At 42.5% G+C, this 20,334-nt stretch overlaps 1 protein-coding gene across 1 annotated transcript; it reads right to left on the minus strand.

The window, feature by feature from the left end:
• Positions 1-53: 53 nt before the first annotated feature.
• On the minus strand, positions 54-19,717 carry cavin1a (caveolae associated protein 1a). Its single transcript, XM_069148663.1, has 2 exons — positions 18,849-19,717; positions 54-3,093 (listed from the first exon to the last, which is right to left on the minus strand). Exons 1-2 carry the CDS (start codon positions 19,356-19,358, stop codon positions 2,326-2,328), a joined length of 1,278 nt encoding a protein of 425 aa, XP_069004764.1. The 5' UTR covers positions 19,359-19,717; the 3' UTR covers positions 54-2,325.
• Positions 19,718-20,334: the final 617 nt, after the last annotated feature.

Here is a 20,334-nt window from a genome sequence, read left to right on the forward strand (position 1 = left end):
CAGATATTTAAAAGGTTCATCAAATTCAACAAAATAAAATAAGAGGAAGTGTATATTATTTAATAAGGCTTTATTTATACTGAATTGGTCAGGCAAAAAGAGGACTTATAAACACAACAACAGCAATTATGAGTCACATTATGTTGCAGCAGTGCGCCTGATCTTTTTTTTTCTTTCTGAATGGCAATATTTCTGTATAAACTGCACGGCCTGCTTCACATTTATAGCAGGCTCGATTTGTTTAATAACCAGTATCGCTTAAAATTAGGCAAAAATATTGGCATAAACACACATTTCTTCAAAGGTTAAACTTCAAGTGTGACTGAGATAATATTAGGGTTTTTTTTCAAACTCAATAAAAAGATATTGCTGAAAATATTGTAAACCTATGCGTGATTACATGCCTATAACTGATTTATTTTTGTTTCTTTTATGGCCTTTCCACTTGATGCTTGTACTCACACAGTCCTCACTATCGCACCTGCAAACAAATACACATCCTTTTTCTCTTGTCTTTCTCCCTGTACCTCTACCCTGCTCTGTGCTCAGACAGAGCACTCTCCTTAATTGCATTTCCCTGCCCATTGATTATTCTAATGGTGCTCCATGCTACGCAGTGGGCCTCCGCACGCCTACACCACATCAAGGTCACACAAGTCCCCAGAAGGAGGAAAATGGAAGCCACACATTCACACATTCACCTTGTTCCTGTCTGAAGCCCTGCGTTCTTATCTTTTGTGATCAAAAGTGGTCACGGTTGAACAATGCCATTTCCAGAATAATTACAATAGCTTCCTGTCATCGTACACTATCTTCTCTAAGTTATAACGGCAGCCTCATTTTATGATTTACCATCAGATGGCTCGTGACGTCATTTATTTTCATAATTCAGAGGAAGAACATAAGATTGCTCCAACCGGGTTGCTCCAAAAACATTTGCGGACTGAATAATCCAGTTGCGATGTTCTGATATTTATTAAAGTGCCATGCCATTCATAATAGCTGGCAGTGTGCTGTCTCCATTCATCTGCATTTAGGGTGACATTTGCCTCACCACGTGTTACAAAATCAGTCATTAAACTGTCATCTTGCTCTTCAGACCATTCATTTTCTGCCTGCAATTACTCTGGAGAAAATGTAATAGGGATGTGCCAATGTGGCCATGGTGACGCAGTCGTTCTTCTTCTCCTCTGTGCCGGAGCGTGCTTTGTGAAACTTGGTGAGTACAATATGTCCAGATGCAACAGATATGACATGGTGGATGTACATCAAAACATTACATGTAAGTGATGATCAAAACATGTCTTCAAGCATGCCGTGTTGAAATTCACCACAGCCAAAGTAACATTTTTTATTTCATTATAATCAACTTGAAGTTTTTCATGAAATTATGGCTGAATAAATTTTGAATGAGTGACCAATTAATGACCCAGAAAAAGAGCAGCGAGCGATGTTTCTCCGCACAATAACGCAGTATTAGTTCTTAAAAGGATCTTTTTATCGAAACATAGAAAATATACACGTAGGATATCGACTTGCTGCCTCTTCAAAAAGGTAAAACATTAGCTCTTAAAGTTAGTGTCCCAAACAGAATTTTTCACTTTTTAGTGTGGTGTTATCTGTAATGGTTTAAACATCCTAATATTTGAATTTATCAGTGTTTCAATGTTCCCAATATAATTTATTAGACATCACACACATATTTTCAGTCATTTACACTTCGGTCTTTAACACGGACAAACCTGACATTGTAACATGCCTAACACATGTTGTGAATGTGTGAATAATTAGCAGTAAATAAGCTTTATGCCCCAAAGCTTTTTGATTATCAGGAGTGAAGTTTTGTAAAGTGTAAATCCAGTCCAACTCATCTCCTCCTGCACTTCATCTTCAGTTCTTTTTATTTTGCTGTAGGACTAAACTCTGCCTACTTGTTCATACACATTACATTACTTAAACCATCCATTATAACATGTGTCTCGCAAACAACTTCCTTTTACCATACGTATTAATGTGCACGTCATACATGGGAAATAGGAAACATTACATTCTAACAGCAAAAGACTATTTATATATTTTTTTTCTTATAGCCATAGAATTAATCAAACCAACAACAAACAGCAAATACTGTTGCATATCTTAAAAGCTAACTTTGTTTTTGTTTTGTTTTTCTTATTTGTGTGCTAAATAAGAGCAAATATGAAAGTCATCCCTGTTGGGTAGAATAAAAAGAGAAAAGAAAACATGACATAGATTGTGATCATGTCTAGAAAGTCCCTACGACCAGAACTCTGTCCTTGTGATTAGACTCTTCCTTCTTCCTCCTCACATCTCTTCCTTCACAGCCTTCTTTAGGTGGTCTGGCTCCACCATGACCAGCTGAGAGTCCTCAGTCACCTCCAACAGATCCTCCATCTCTGGGCTGTCCACCCTCACCAGCTCCCCTTCCTCCACCTCCAGGTGCACGCCCAGCCCGTTCTCCTCTCCCCCCGGCTGAAGCTCCGCCTCGGTCACCTCCACCATCTCTGTGTTCTGCACCACCTCCTCCTCCCCTTCTCGGATCTTCTTGACGTGGAAGGTGAAGGGGGGAACGCGGTACACGGTGGTCTTGGAGCGAGCGTAGATCGTGTGGTCGGGTGTGAGGGACTTCTTTGCCTTCTCCTTGGAGGTCTTCATCTTCGCCCTGCGCTCCATGTTGGGGGTCATGCGGGTCCCGAGCTTGCCAATCTTCTTCTCCAGGCTGTGCTTGGTTTTCTCCAGGTTGTCACGGGTTCTCTGTCTTGTCTTCTCCAGGTTCTCCCGGGTTCTCTGCTTGGTCTTCTCCAAGTTCTCCTTGGTCTTCAGTTTGGTCTTCTCCATTTTCTCCTTGGAGAAGGCTTTCTTTATGTTGTCCACTTGCTGTTTGGTGCTGCGTTGGAGGCGCTTGGTGCGAGACTCTTCGATAATCTCCTCAATCTCCACCTCTTCATCCGAGTTGAGATTGGCAGGTAACTCCTCTTGTCCCTCCTCAGGTATTTGCTCCAGGCCCTCCGCTGCTTCAGCTACCGTCTCTGCCGTCTTGGATTTGGATGCCTTTGGTGCCTTCATTTGGTCCTGAGGACACAAAATAGAAAGGATAAGAAAGACAGAACACTAACAAACCACAACAGCAGCATATTAAAGGGTTACAGAGTGTGAATTGAATAACGTTTTCAATTTGACATTTAGTACAATATTAGCAGAACTGGCGCTCCACTGATTGGGTATATGATTAATGGAAATTATGACATTTCATTTAATATGTTGTGAAAATTATGGGCCTGAGAAAGGTAAGATAATGGTGAGAAAATAAATTGAAAATGTGAGCATGATACTCTGCCTTCTACCCACTCAGTGCACACAGCGGTTCACTGTTTGTAGCTGGTGAAGACCGCCATCTAGTGGTGTCAATCGTATGCCAACAAAACCAGTCGTTATAAGTTTAATTATTGAGAAATACAAGAACATAGGCTGCTGTTGTCACGTGCATTGTACAACGCATCTCTGGAGTAATAATACAAATATGGGGCTTGATAGAAAACTTTTATAATCTGCAACTCCAGTCACACTGAAACTAAAGCCAACAAAATTTTGCATCCGACTAGGGGTGTATTTCCTGTGATTAGATTTCTGTATAAAAACTTCTGTTGGCCATTAAAGCTTCACATTACGTTCACATCTAACAGCAGACAATCCCAACCTACATTTAATATCTAGTTTCAAGTTTATATTTAAATTCCTTCCAATTCTTTACAAAACTGCTCCACGCTTCCACAACATACACAGTCCTCATGAGTCCACAAACAAAGGGCACGTCGTTATAACATCACTCATACAAACATCAAACTACTTGTTGTACTGCTGACCGCTGCCAGTCAATCAGCACTGCAGCAGCCACATTCCCATGCTGTTTGGCAGGACACTGTCAGTGTGGCACCTGATATCCACACAGGGAGAAGCAGGACTATGCTAAGAATGTGACCCCCCCAACAGAGTGTCTGTGACCCCCCCCCCCCCCTTCCCACAAGAGGGATTAATGGCCCCACCCTGCTGCACCGCAGCGCCACACCTCACTGCATCTTTGTGGATTTAATCCATTCAGCATCTTCAGTGACACTGTAGATACAATCGCTATTGGCAATGAAAATAATAATAACTGAACATAAATATGAACCTAGGTCACCGTGGTCGCCGAGGCCAGCCTGATACTGATACTTTTAATGGTCAGTTTTCTCTGACAATTTTAAAGGCCTTACATTTTGACCGTTTATATAGTATACCATCGAAAATAGTGAATTACAGGATTTCAGTCCATTTATTTATTTAATCAATTTGATCACTGGTCAGGCACCTGCACTTATTAAAAAAGTACTGCAAGACTCCAGACTCAAAAGTAAAGAAAGTTGAAGAAGTTGTGGCTCCTAAACTTTAGACCTCTCCCCTGTTGGACTAAAACTTTGTAGACTCTGTTGAGACCTTAAGAAAGCAGCTCAAGACAAATGTTTTGATCTTGCATTTGTGTTCGTTTTTATCTATTTTTATCCACGATTCAGTTGTTATTTGTTAAACTGTGCATATGTTAAATTCTCTTTTTATCTTGAATCAAGGAAGTCGAATATATAGATGTTTGAAATTTTAAGCATCATTTGACTGAATGTGATGCCTCTCATCATATTTTAGCAGTACTGTTTAACATTAAGAACAGGAAGCTGATAAATAAATGTGTAACCAGAAACAGGAACTCCTTCACAATAAACTTTTTAGCTTCAAATAGAAATTTGCTTTGATGAATTGTGTGAAATTTTGAGATATATAACTCCTACTCATTTTGTCCAATAATGGCTCTGTGAAGAGATCAATAAATGTGATTATTGTCAGCACGTTGCCACGTACAAGCCAATAACTCCTGCAGAACACAGGCTCAGTGGAAACAGTGTTCCTCAATGCTGACAGCAGACGTCGATTTATCTTCACCATCGAGTTCAACACCTCCTCATGGGGAACATTGTAAAAATAAACAGTTTAAAAAGGCAGCAATAAATAATTTGTCAGACCAATCATCATCACCACGTCGACAGATTACATTCACGCATCACTTCTGACACAAGTGAACATCTTCATCGTTCAATCTAATATGAAGTGTATAATCACCCCCAGCCGCTTGAAGTCACTTCAGATTAAATCATTGCTGGTTCTTCTCCTCTCTTCTCCATTTTTGAAACACTATCTCTTGTCTCAATTCAAGTCACGCAACAAATAAGCACCACATCCTCTTTAGACTACTTGTTTTGTTTTCCATGACAGTATTGTCACTTCATAGAGACGTGCATTGCAACTCAACGTCTTGATACATTACTCATAGAGAGGAGCACGGGAGAAGAGAGCGGACAAATCCAGAGTCAGCACAACAGCGTGTGTCTGAGTGACTGCAAATGGAAATAAACATACAAATATTGAGGAAAAAAAAGTAGTTTTCTTCACAGCGAGTGAATTGGATCAAATACGCAGTTACATCCAGTTTAGATTTTCTGGAAAACAGGAACAGCGAAAGGTTTGAAAGTAAAGCTTTTTACTGGTTTATCACTGTTAATGTAATAAAAGTGGTACACGTGTCAAGACTTATTGAAATTAGAATAAACAACAAGTTGCAGTATTGACAGAAAAAAATTATTTTCTTCCCGACTTCTGAAAGACAAACACCTGTCAGATCCCATAAGCAGCACATCTCCCCGGACAGTTCAAATACTGCCATACGATCCATCATAAAATGGACATTGCTTCCTTATCTGGTGCTGAGTATGGAGCGCACCTGGCGGACGCGCTCTGTATGGGTTTATTTTGGGGCTGGCCTTTCCCACTCTCTGGATTCCATCTACCGCTCTCTGGCAACCGGCCACCACAGCGCTCACCCTCCGTCAACCAACACCACCCCCGCCCCCGCTCGGCAACAGATAAACACAGCACCCTGTCACCGTAGCAACCACCTCCTCATGTTGTCCCTGGTGGGTAGCGGAGTTTAGCTGGATAAACAGCTGACATCTCTACAACAATGTACTGACATGAGGTTCTCAGTTGTTGCGTGTGTGTGTTCGCCTACGATTAAACTAAAATAAAAACGCTGCACCTGCTTTGCATACTGAGCAAAGTAAGGGCGAGTTATATCAATGACATTAATGTAATATATTTTGAACACATGGACATAACTCTACTGCAACATTTTCTCATGTAGTTTCTTGAAAAGTGCCCTGAGAACTAACTAAGGAATTAAAGATAAACACATGCGGGATAAACATGTGCATAGAGTTATAAAGTACATTAAAGAAATGGCTGTGTAAGAATCTGTGAGTGACCTCATATGTCCCTGGCAGAACTTGTTTACTGATGGAGGGGCGTCTAAACATTTAAACCCGGCATCTTAAGCGTACCTTTCAAAAATACATGGAACATATTATTATTGTCTCGTATTTGCGGGGGCAACACAAAGGAAAGGGAAACCCGGTGAATAAATACAAACATAAAAATAGCATTAACTATGTGTGAGTGTGACATGTACCCCCACCCTCCCGCAAAGGGAGAGACAGATTTTTCCGTAAAGCCAAACTATGAACACCTGAATAGGAAGCTTCTGCAGCCAATGGAAAACAGCAGTGCACGGCATGCTGGGAGCTGGTGAGGTCATCCATAACAGGGAAAATAAACCATAGAGAAGGACCTTGTTAATTTCATACTGCGCCTCACTAAAGCTATGTAATGCTAATCACGATCATTACTGACAAACTTAAGAGGTTTTTCCAGGCAAACAAGTTTTGACTTGAAATTGATGGAAAAAAGCACGCACCACATTTAAAAAGGATTTCTATACTTATTTAAGGATTTTGAATCACTTTAAAAGGTCTTGTTTGGTGAACCGGCTGAATGGTTCCACATGCTGTTTTTATACCTGCATTTTCCGACCACTTACATTAAAGGTTTTTATTATGCAGTCAGAAAGTATCGTCTGACCAACTGGACTTTTGGCTCATATTAATATTGATAATTGGGTGTAAAAAAAACAACAACTTTTAACTATGATGACCAGAGTTTGAGTCCGTGACAAAGCAAAAATTGCATTTCTTTAAAGTAACATATATAACTTGCGTAACGCGCATTAGGAAGCTTATGTGATGTTAATTTACAAATCTTAACCCAAACTAAGATTTTTTTTTCCTGAACATATAAAAGTAGTTTTGGTACCTAAATCTAAGGCACTTTCCTTTTCATGCCTCAGAGAGGCAAAATATGACACCATCGTTACTGTAGGGGTTATTAAACGCTTTGGTGTAATATCAGTGGAACATTTTATACTGCTGAATCAACTTTTTAGGATTCTCTAGAGGAGAAACTATATAATCCTGACACTGTTTATACATTTCCTCACACCTGTACATACCTCTATAAACCTATATATGTTTGGATATTGATACATTTGTGAAAAGCCGATACAGCATCAGACTAATTATCACTGTAACTCTACGAAACGGTATCTTGATGACTTTGTGTGCCGTATTTGAGTCATGTGTTTAAAACGGGCTCATGGGAACATGGCGTGTTGAAACATTTCACTGTTTACATTCTGAATACTTGACTCAGCCGGCATTGTGGAAATTGTGATAGTATCAGTGGACCCTGTTTGGGATTCCCGGCTTGATTACAAACCCAACAGACTGAGGGCTTGAGGACGAATATGTTAAGTCCATTAGAGTCCCTGTGTTACCTTCCTCTCTCCTCCTACTTACTGGCAGTGGTAAACTCGGCCCTCTGTGTGTGTGTGTGTGTGTGTGTGTGTGTGTGTGTGTGTGTGTGTGTGTGTGTGTGTGTGTGTGTGTGTGTGTGTGTGTGTGTGCGTGTGTGTGTTTACTGACAGGTGCCCAGGGGAATAGTGACTGAGTATGTATGCTGTACTCAATGAGAAGAAGGTCTCTTGCTGATGTTTCTTTCCTCTGAGAATAGCGTGAATCATACCTCATGGAAAAGTGGGCCAGAAAGAGTGAGAAGTCTCTCTTTCACTCACTCTGAGCGTGTGCTCGGTTTGTTCAGACAAGCCAACAACTGTCTGGGCTGAAGAAGGAGGCACAACGCGGGAGACGCAATTGAAAAGCCACAGCAGAACGAGGGGAAAACCTTTGGTAAACAACTATAACTACAACTCTTCAAGGAAAAAAACAAGCGAGGCAGAAATGCGAAGCTAAAAGAGATGCGGTTAAGAGGCTCCGTCATCACCTGTGGGAGATCAGAAACCTCCTAATTTGGTGACTTGGACATTAAATTCAATATTATATAAAGAATTTTTCCTCCCGATGGTAAAAATAAGCCTTCAAAAATAATTTAATTCAAACTTTTCATTACACAACAGCAATGCTTTCTCATTTTTTCAGGGGCAAAATGTTCAGTCTGACTCATACAGAGGCTCGGGGATAACGTAACCACTGACTGTTACCACGGGCGACAGAGGAAACAGTACCCACAATCAGCGCTATACTGAAACCACAGCAGCTTTGACTAAGGCTGCTGGCATCTATCTGCCTCCGCAGCCTTCTCCGTCTCTCTAGCTGCTGTTACAAGACCGTCACTGATCCACTACGTTCAAAGCTCTTGCTTTAAATATGGTACAGCTGCAACAAAGACAAGCCCTTTTTTGGTATTTTAAGTGATTTGGCCATTGTCGTGGAAATGATGTATTTCCAGTGAGAAATGAACAGATAAACAAAGATACAATGAACTGTCTTTTGTAAAAAAAAGTCAATGTTTCAGCTGAAAGGACAGGCTCGTGTACACATGATGAGTCTGACCCCACTTACAGATACAGCCACACATTTGTAACCGAAAACTCGTAGTCAAAACAGAACGGGGAGATCTTCCACCGTGAGAATGTTTTGTTTCCCTCTTCACATATAGTCACAGACATATCGTCCAACACGTAGACATAACTACAAAATTTTGCTGTTACAGACGTTTCATGCATGCAGAAAAGAAACCTGCTCTCCTCTGGATGTTTCTTGTTATTACTAGCTGTAAGGCGGTTGTGTGCTTTTCAATTTGTGGTGTGTGCGTAAAAAACAAATACAGGTAACTACTATATTAAATAACAATCTATCTAGTATATACTCTTAAACCATAAATACATGCTATATCATTTACAAATGGCATATATATTGTGATACATTAGTGATCCTATTGCATTATGCAATTCTAAATGTCTTTTCTTACTTTCCTGTTGCATAATGTCAATCCAAATGTTTGTATCTACGTTCTATCTTGTAATTGCACTAATTACAAACCTTTTTACTTTCCTATTTGCATTTGGAATAATTACAAGATTATTACAAAGAATACAGTATATTAATAACTGCCATTAGTTAGGAAATAAAGCACGTCTGACTGTTGTTTAGATCACGAATGAGTGCCCAATAACACAGACCTGCACGCTCGCAGGCGTTCAGCGGGCTTGTAGATAAACAGACACACACTATTCCTTTTGAGGCAGTGTGATGAAAGGCCTCTGCAGTGAGTCACAGGAGCAGCTGTCTGATCCTGTCCAGTCCTCCTGCAGCTGTGCACTTAGCTTTCACAATGAGTGATATCATTGACCCACGTAGCCCCCCCCAGGACGGGAGAAGGCCAAGCGAGAGATTGACATGAGGCAGAGTTGGGAGGTTCGCGTGCGAGTGTCCCACATACGCTTGAATCGTGACGCTTTTAAAGAGGGCTAAAATAAGGAGTTTAATATTGATGCCTCCCACGCTCCACTAAATAAGGGTCAAACAATTCAGAGGACGAGCCAGCCGCCTCCTACCTATGGCATCTTGGGGGCGACTCTCATGAATGAGGGCACAATGCAAATTCTGTTTCACGAAGGCGTCCTATTCATTTTAGAACAAGCTACTCTGATGTTTAAGTGTCCTGCTGGTAACGGAAAAAATAACAGCCAATCCCAGTCTGTCTATAGACAGATTCAGTCAAAGAGAGGGCTTCTGTACACCACATGGCCAACCGGGCGATGTCATGTTACAGTTCACGCCACAGGAAGGGAGTTCCTGGGTATTTCTGTCATGGTGATTTGTGATTTCATGCACTTGGGGAAGCCCTATTCCACAGCTCAGCCTTCCCAAAACCACCGACTCTGAAACCACTGGAATCCCAGCAGGGTTAGTCCCATGCAAAGACGGAAAATGTACTTTTCCATTTACGCCTCTGTGTGAACTGGCAGCTACACTACTGGAATATATTATATAACCATGTCTTTCTCTCCATTGGTGCCATGTATACGGACAAAGTGCACTTTCAGCCAAATTGAACAATTCTCAGCTCAAATTTTCCATTTATGTAACTGAAAGAGTGAAACCAGTTGAGGCATAAACAGGAATTTGCACATCTTACTGTGAACATTTAGATTTTAAAATGGTTTGATTTCCACCATTTTAAGTGAAACAGTGTGTTGTAATAGGGAAGTGAGTCACAGTATCCTTTGTCTTTTTATTACTAAACACAAATTACAAGATTTGTTGATGAAGTGAAGGAAGATATAAATTGCCCAAATGAATTCACTCCCGAGTCCAGCTACACAAAACTCTTAACTACCGAATTACTTTGGGCCAATTCAATGGTTAATGACCAACAACTCCTCCAAAGTAACATCTGGAGGTAGAGGAAAGAAGGCATTCGGCCAATCACACACATACTTTGCTAAAGACAACTGGGACATTATCGCTGGAAAAGATGACATAAGAGACACCAACTTGTGCCAAACACTGATACACTTACTACACTTGGTAGTAATGGAATAAATAAACATCCTCGTGAAATTAATCAAGTGCCGTTTTAAATAATGACGGCAATGTAATCCAAAACTGTATAAATTCTTGAGGAGAAAAAGTGTACTTCACCTCATAAACACAATCGTGTGTTAACGGCAAACTTTTCAGTAACATGTTTTTTCTTAAGTTAATAATGGTTTGAGATATTTAATACAAAAAATATAGTTGATTGAATGTACTTTAATTAAGCTCCTGGGATCAGTATTTTTTTTTACTGGACTTCAGTAATAGTGTTCAAATCCTCATTGAAAATGTATTTTCATTAGCATTACTAGATTAGACACAATCGAATGCTCAAATTTGCCTCGTCCACTGAGAACATAATTTATGCACAATTTCTATCATTTATAGATTCATAATCCAAAACACGCATGTGCATGCAAAATCTAACGCCAAGGGTACGCAGAACTCACTGTGTCCTCGCAAACTCTCAGTGGCAGCATATTACTCGCATACCAGTGACAAGAACAGCGAGCCGTCACTGCAGCAGTGAAATAAAGCACTGGGGGAACCTGACTGCTGCACTTCAGACTGACGGTTAGCACCGGTCACACTTTACTTTCACACGCAAGGTGTTAAGTTACAGAGATAACAGTCACTTGTATTACCAGTGAATGTGTGGATGCAGCTTTAGCAGCATGTTAGAAAAAAAAGATGCATCAAAGGATGTCTCCAGAGGTCGATTTGCAGGTAGTTTCATTTGTGTGTTTGGAGGTGGCCACTTACTGTATTGGTGCTGTGAAGTTTTCTTTGGGAAATCTTGTCATTTTACACACGCATCATAACATGTGATGCTAAAAATGTGCATTTATCTGGAAATAACCCCCAAAAAAACAGTATATAAGAAAATGAATCAATCAATTGGTGGTGCTGATTTTCTAAATTCAGACTCAGTCAATGAAACAGGACACTACACCGTTCCACTGCTCAGATCATTTGGCCAAGTTTTTATTTTGGCAATGGCCTCGCCTGAAGGGTGTGCCTACAAATCTTGGAATAAACAGCACGGAGAGTATCAGCAGCTTCCACCGAGTTGTGATGCGCTACGAGGACACATTTCAGTGAGTCGTCCAAGAAGCTGGATGACAACTACAACTGTTTAAGCTGAGTGGGCGACCTGATCAGACACCCAGCTGGTGAATCCTGTCGTCTGCTGCTGCTGCTGCTGCTGCTGGGGACGGGGATGTTTGGCGAGATGGGAAAGCAGCTTTGGCCTGAGATCACCAGTCTGGCTATTTTAACAGGTGCGACTCGGGAACGTCCTCTCGTTGATGAAGAGAAACAGCTCAAAAGCACTAAAGACAGGAACACACGCTCGCGGCGAATGACTGCGAGTGTTACAGCTAAACGCAACACAAACTAATAAGCCGGTGTCTCATATTTCCTCTGAACAACATCATCACACACGTTATAAATATGTCCTTGAAGTACTCCACCATGTAAATCACACATGGTGTGAAAGTTCTGTGGAAGACTCAACTCATAACTAGCTCACAAAACATGTGCAGTGTTTTCACATGCAGAAATAGCAAGAGTTCTCTTTCTGCTGTACAAACTACATCCTAGCAAGAGCAGCACAGGAAGTGGTACAGCAACACTATCAGCAAGTCCACCTCCTGCACCTCACACACACACACAAACTACAGAAAAACAAGGTGTTGCACACTTGATCTGACAAACCAGATCAGACAGGAAATGTATAAAATGACTCCCGCCTAATTACCACACAAGTGTTCGTCCTTACTGAGTGATAAGTGATTAAAAAGGTTTTCCCTTTCAACTTGAGCATATATTTTTATGACACAGGCGGCTAGAAAAATCCTGTTTGCTTTGCAAAAGCAAAGAAAACAGAAAAACATGGGGAACAATAGCAGAGGATGGCGGCCGGTACACACGTGACATCATTAGAAGGATTTTTCCAAGCAAGGACAATGGCTTTGAGCTTTCCTGAATAATAAAAGAACCACAAACAAAATGTGAGAGAGAGAGAGAGAGTGTGTGAGTGTGTGTGTGTGTGTGTGTGTGTGTGTGTGTGTGTGTGTGTGTGTGTGTGTGTGTGTGGGTGAGTGAGTGAGTGAGAGAGAGAGAGAGAGAGGATTAGAGCAGTACATTTAGATTTGGCCAAACAAGCCAAAAGAAACAGTGTTCTGGCTCCATGAGGTCGCTGGTTGCTGATAAAACAAATGTGAGGAGAGGAAAAGACAAACAGAGGAAATAATAGTTTTACTTTAAAGGAATAGTTTAAAACTTTGCGGGCCAAGAGTTCAAATGAACAGCTCAATGCCACGCTCACCCCCCCGTATAGAAAACGTGAAACCACTAGCTTACACACTGATGGACTATTCTTGGTCGGCCACAGGAGACTTGTTGTCATCGTGAGTTTGCTGGGCAACCAGTGGAGAATCCAGGAAGTAGCTGCTCTCAGTCAATAAATAGTCTGTGCTGTAAGCCTCTGTCAAAAAAAAAAAAAAAATTGTTCTTACGCTTACTTTCTTCGTGTGTATTAAATAAACAAGATTTATCACGAGAGCTTTAGGGGGGCCAGCAGACTTGTTCCCTTTGGACAGAAAAACATGCTAAGCTAAGCTAACGAGCCGCTGACTGCAGCTTCATATTTAGCAGAAAGACATGACAGTATTTACAAAAATCTTGAACCGCTGCTCTCACAAAATTTGAAAGATTATCTTCATAAGATGAAGCAGTTCACTGAGGTGTCCTCAAAGTGCAACTTTCTCGGAATAGTTCACCGTTGGATATCTCGGCCTCCAAAAAAGTGTTTTTCCTCTGTATGTCACTTTGCCGCTAAGCTCCAGGAGTCGCTGGATAAATGTTCTACGTACAAGGGTTCGCACGGAGCTCAACGGCGAAGGAGCTCGACACGGTAGCTGACGTGCAAGAGTTAAACGTGGAGTCCGCCAGATATCTTTCCACCCACTCAGGGAAAGAGGAGCGTAGCAGGACAGAAGGACGCAGAGGAGAGTCTCGCTGGAGGAGAACACCGTACTTTACAAGTGCTGTGGCAAAGAGTGAATGAGCCGAGCTCTTAGCTCCGGATTAGACATCTGAGTGGGAGTAAATGGGGCTACGTTGACAGTGGGAGCGATAAGGGAGACGGGCAAGTGGGCACGCTGGCAGGAGGCGCAGAGAAATGCCAGCAGGGTGAATCACGACACTAACTTGGTGCCGCTGGTCGGTTGAGTGCTTTTTGGTCAAGTTGCCAGCAAAGACCTGCTAAGTGCTTCGTAACTTTCATGTCTGTAATGAGGCTGAAACCCAATTCATGCCTGACAACAAAGATTTAGTGGGCTAGAGAATCTAAAAACCTTTGTCTGCATCGCAATGTCTGGACTGAGTGGAATTGGTGTATTACACAGTGTGGGCGGGGCTAAAGGCTATTCTAGAAAAAGTGGTCGTGAGGCTTGTTGGCTGTGAGCTGAGCTCGGCCAGCTCTGTGAGGCCCGTGTGGCGTAAGTAGACGGTAACGGAGAAGTCTTCCGTCTCCCTGATAGAGTTGACCACATGGCTTTCACTGTCCTTGAGCTGCAGCCAAACACACCCTGATTCCAGACACACAGCCGGGCGGTCTCACACTCTCATGCACTATCACATTGCGTAGACCAAATTAATCCACGTAATTAACTGGATAATGAGTATTATGAAACACATACACGTGGCCGACGGATCAGATTGGCTGTTTAAAATATACTGCTAACTCTCCCATTTAAACTCAAGTAAAAACGTGCACGCTGATTATGATGCATGTAAATCCACAGGGTGTTACATTTAAATGAAGGATAAAGGGACTCTACACAAATTGCATAATCAAGCTTGTGTCTGTAAAGTCTTTTCATAAATAAAGACTGTTGGGTTGATTGACAGTAGGCAGAGCACTGCTCTTTAATGACTGATTGGTTTCCAGGTAACAATCTCATCATCTGGTTTACTTTTGGTAATAACATAACTACCAAAAAACAGAACCGGCTCCATCTGCCTCAGGACTCGCAACCCTTGGACGCTCAGTTGTAATATTTGTCGAGAGACTGCTGGGACTCCTGTCACACAGCAGGACACCCCTCGTCCATACAAGTCTCCTGGGCAGACCATATGGAACGTGTTGGTGAGTCAGTGCCAGAGATTTAAGTTAGCAGAAGGCCAAAACAGTAGTGGACGTTGGCTTAGCTGTGCAACGTCTGTTTGAGGATGAGCAGGGAGCTCAGTCCGCCTCCACGGCAGATATCTTTACCTTCACTATCCAGCAGCTGAGAAACTTCAACCAGCTTCTGCATTCACTTCCAATCATGCTTAACAGAGACTGAGCTCAAAAAGACAAGCAGGACTTCCTGATTACTTGAGGATCAATGTTTACAGCTATCATAAGGTTTGAATTAGAAATATATACCCTTTCATCAGAATATAGTTTGGATCTCGTTTGTTTTTTCCTTACAGCCATCGGCAAACGATAAAACAGGACATGAATCTCGTGACTCTGTTGTAAAACAGTCACATTCCTGCAGCGTACGAGTATCGGGGAAACAAGGAACCAAACTTGGGCTTATTTTGAATAATCATGTTTGCCGTGTTTGCAAATGGTCCCTTGAGGACATCAATCTCTTATGTAACCCCGTCAGGGAGGAGACATGCAGGGAGGGTGTGAGAGCGGCCGGTCTTGAATCACTGGTCCTCTGGGGTCCACTGGGCTCTGACGACAGGCTGGTGGCACCGAGCGCTGAGAGAAAGGGAAGAAACCTGAGGTGCTGCGAGGACGCTCACAGTCAATGGGGTTGTTAGTCCTAAACCTCATCCTCACAACTCATGTAAGAGCCCATCTAACAGCAAGGGAAGTGTCCCTAAAAGACATTTCAGATTATAAACTCTCAACATGTAAGTGGAGTCTCTGAAGGGGAGAAATGCTGGTGCTAATGAGGATTTTCTGAGGTGTGACCACAGGGAGGTTCATATCAGTCTCACGGGAAGCTACGGTAACACAAAGCCTCATCACTACAGACTGAGAGCTGTTGTTATTATGATAATGTTACGATGCTACGTGATATGCAGCGGTGGAGTATTCCTTTAACGAATTAACGTTGCTTTACGTGAGTGTTTCCAATCGGTGCTGCGTTATGCGCCTCCACTGAAGCAAGGAAGTAAATATTGTGCATTTAACTCCATAAGGAAACGTTTATTTTAAAATTGTAATTACTTGGCAGATTCAGATTAATGCAAAATATAATAAATTTATGCATTTTGATTAATGATGAAAGATTAAGCTGTCTGTCAGTGTCCAGTACTTCAAATTAGCTCCACTTTTATCAGCTGTAACATTAGTTTGCAATCCAACTATATAATGTCTGATTGTATATATTTAATGGGCCCTTTTGCACAGTTACTACTATTACTTTTGGCACTTGCAAGTTTATCTTTAGCTCATGCCTCTGCACTTTTACTTGAGTACATTTCAGAATGCATCTAAATACTTCCTCCACATCCGATTTGACACGCATGTCTTCCATCACCACACCCTGCTGCTGCCAGGGGATCCTGCAGGCCGCCATCACGGCAGGTTTAATTATAAAGCATCCCCGAGTAAGTTTTTCCGGCCCAGAAATCTTGAAGTGTGTGGCTATTCTCAGAGTGACAGGAGGAAGAAATGCGGCACCGACGGTTACAGCCGATATCAGCGGAACAAAGCAGAGGACGAGGTTCAAATGTTTACACTCATCGTACTCCAATTCTGGCTTCACTGACACCGATGCTGCAGGCGAAAGCCAATATTGGTGAGGAATGGCCACACACACACACACACACACACACACACACACACACACACACACACACACACACACACACACACACACACACACCTACACACACACGTACACGAGCTTACATTAATAACATTAATTCCCCGGACGTTTACCTTAACCTCTGCTTGCCGTGCCCGAACCCTCATCTCATCCTTAATTGTAGATGCATCCCCCTCTAACACATTAACACACAGAGACGGTGGAAAGTGGTGAAACCTGACTGGGAGCCAGTGTTGATTTGCACCTCTGCCAATATGTGACCAGCCTATCTGTCGCTCAATTAAACTGGACACGGAGCAGCCATCCTCCGGGAATAAATAGACCGCGGGAGCCCGAAACAGACACGGCAACATGCGGCTCCTACAGCTGCTCTGAAAACACCACGGTGACCAAGTTCAGACTGTGATGAAGGTGCTACGGCTGAGATGACACCCGCAGGGACATAATGCGGAGGGATTTATACGGCGTCTGCTCGAACACAGTCGAAAGCACACACAGAGTATTCAAAACTTGAAATGAGACTCACATTTGCAAACTGTTCCCTTATTTAACCCTCGTGTTGTCCTCGGGTCAAAATGACCCGCAGCTGTGTTCAACCAAGTTCTATTTTATTTCTATATTTTTTGGGATCATTGGTCATCATTCTTTAAAGAAACCCTCACTTGTCACCAATGATCCCCAAAAAATATGAAAATAAAATAGAACTTGGTTGAACAAAGCTGCGGGTCATTTTGACCCAAGGACAACACGAGGGTTAAGTACAGAATCAGATAAACGCACGGACAGGTGAACAGGCTTGCAGGACATTATGCATGCAGTGTCAAAAGACAGCGGGGGGGGAGGGGGGGCACCTGCTTTGCAGAGTAATTTATTAAGGGATGCCAGCAGTGTAACCTGCTCCCACGACGGACGTCCCAGGAGGGCGATGTGAAGAGTTTGTGAAGGCCAATACAGATCTAGAAGTGATCTCTGCTCACGAGAGGCTTCCAACGCTCAGTTTCACTTGCACTAATGTTTTTAAAATAAATATCTCTGTTGCAGCCGGTCTCTGCGGATCAGATGACCACTATTTTAACAAAAAATATGTCTCCAGCTGTTTGATTTGTCGCTGGATGACGAGATTCCTGATTGAGTGACACAAGAGCCTTTTACACGCAAGAAAAAAAACTGAAGCAGAGCTGCTTCCACAGCTGCAAGACATGACAGCACGTCCTGCTAAAAATAAGATTTGCTCACTGAGGTAGTTTCACCGATCATAGCTCTCACATGCGAGTTCATACGTGTCATTTCTTCTTCTTTTTTTTTTTACCTATTTTTTATTATTCGAAAGATATTTGTTGCTTCTGACTGTTTCATGCCACAGAACTTCAAGTGCAAACTTTGTGCACCGTAAATGTCAAAGTGTGTCGCTACTTCTGAGAAACTTCCTAATAAAAAAAAAAAAAACTCCGACATCTTCATCTTACATGGCAGCAGCCTGCCAGCTATGTGAGCGCTCATCAGTGGGGCGTTGGTTCTGTCTCAAGTAGCCCCTCATGCCAGTGTTTATAGGCCTTATATTTTTATTTACTCCCACCGCTCTTTAAATAGTCATTGGGTAATCATGAAGTCCCGTGGAGTGGGAGGGGATACTACCTACCTGCCTTTTTTTTTTTTTTTTTGTTCCCAGAGTATACTGGTTTTCCCGTCAGTGGTGAGTGGAGGAATCCAGCTCTCACTGAGCGTCAATACAAACTGTACAACAGCTCCTGAACAGTGGAGTGCAGTGTCGGGCACTTTATAAACGTCACAGCCACATTTAAGGAAAAAGTGATTCGAACATTTATGTCACAGAAACCGCAGAGCTAAAGCTTCGGCTTTACATCCTGCATCCAGAAACTCCCCTTTTCATTTTCAGGCTCAGCTCGTGCCGCAGTGTGACTTTAACTCTCTGCAGTGAGATGATGTCGGGAGGTTGCTCCAACTGCCTTTTAGGTGAATATCACACTTCCTCACAAACTTCCTATGTGATGTGGGGAATGCAACACACCCCCTTCAGGACTAACATGTAAGAATACTCCCATTAACAGCCACATTTAAAACATGAATCATGTGATTATTATTTTTTTTTCAATAAAAGAATATCTGCTCTTACTTAATTCATGTGATGAAAGGAACAAAAGAAGGATCTCACCTGGTAGATGAGGACTTTGAAGTTGCGTCTCTTGAGCAGCTCGTTCTCGTTGCTCTCCAGCTTCTTGATCTGGCCCGCCTGCCTCTCCAGGTTGCTCCGTACCGTCTTGACGTTGACGCTGACCTTGCGCACCTTCTCCAGCATTTTGTTGACGGTGTTGGTCGTGCCGACGTGGTTCTTGGACAGCTTCGCCAGCTCACCCTGGATGGTCGACACGGACTTCTCCATGGCCTCCTGCCGGGCCTCGATGCCGTTCTGGGTCTGCTGGATCTTGTCCACCACTCCGATTATCTTGTCGAGCAGAGACAGAACCATGACCCCGTTCATCTGAGCTTCACTCTTGCCCCCGGAGCCGGTGGCCAGCACCAAGTCCACCTCCTCGGCGGGGTCGTCTTCGTCGTCGTCATCGACTGCCGGCTCGGTGGCGGCGCCCACCAGAGCGACCTCTTCATCGTCGAAAGGCACTTCTGCAAGGGCTGCATGCTGATTCTTGACACCTGTATCCGCCATAGCTGTCAACTCCAAACACAAACCGCTCGCACGCTCACTACAGATAAAAATACACTACTGAAAAACAATCTGGAGGAGACACACTGCACAGAACTCCGGCTCTAATCCTTTCTCCTATCTTTCAAACAACTTTCTTGACCACTTTTTGCCTCTTTCGTGCCCTCGGTCTCTCAAACTCAACCCTATCTGTCTCTCTCTCTGCCTCTGCTCTGGGATGCCAGCCAGCCAAGGGGAGTTGGGCCTCTCACAGCTGAAGCATGTGTGCCCCGACTCAAATGCCTCTGCTCCCTGTGAAACCACCCAGTCCAACTTTTTCCCTTCACACACCCAGGCCTCCACCCACGGCTCCCCCCTGCTGCCGGGGCTCCACCCCGTTCTGTCCCCATGCAGACTCCACCTCTCCTGGTGACATGACGCCACTAGGGCCACTAGAGACAAGATCACAAAAAACATAACCAGTTAAGACCAGTGAAATATGGCAAAGTTGAGAGTTTCTGAAACACAGCTACTTTTTATGTTTAGATGCCCGACACTAAAGTCTGTGTTAATCTTTGTGGAAAGAAATACATTAAAGGTAAATCAGAATCTACAACTTTCCCTAATATCCTATTTTGTGTTAACTTCAAATGTTATGGCATTGCATTGAGTATAGTCATTAAAAAAAAAAATTACATCCTGACTGTTATGAATTACCTGGGATGAATTAGCTGAATCACCTTTTTGGTTCAGTAAAATAAGGGCAAAATTGATTATCAAAATTCTTGAAAAACACATATTGATCTTATTTTCACAAAATACATTTAAAAAATGTTATGTAATTTAGAAAATTTACAAATAACTCAAACTAAACAACCATGAAGAATACTAACTGGGCACACCAATGAAATTTTGATTTATTTTGAAAGTACTCACTGGAAGTCATTAGGACTGCTGGAAGACAGGAATTGTTCATGATTCAGATCGAGCAGCATCTTTT

This window comes from Embiotoca jacksoni, unplaced genomic scaffold, assembly GCF_022577435.1.
Source record: "Embiotoca jacksoni isolate LCO1_2020_lvr unplaced genomic scaffold, fEmbJac1.0.p SCAF_15, whole genome shotgun sequence".
Classification (NCBI taxonomy): domain Eukaryota; kingdom Metazoa; phylum Chordata; class Actinopteri; family Embiotocidae; genus Embiotoca; species Embiotoca jacksoni.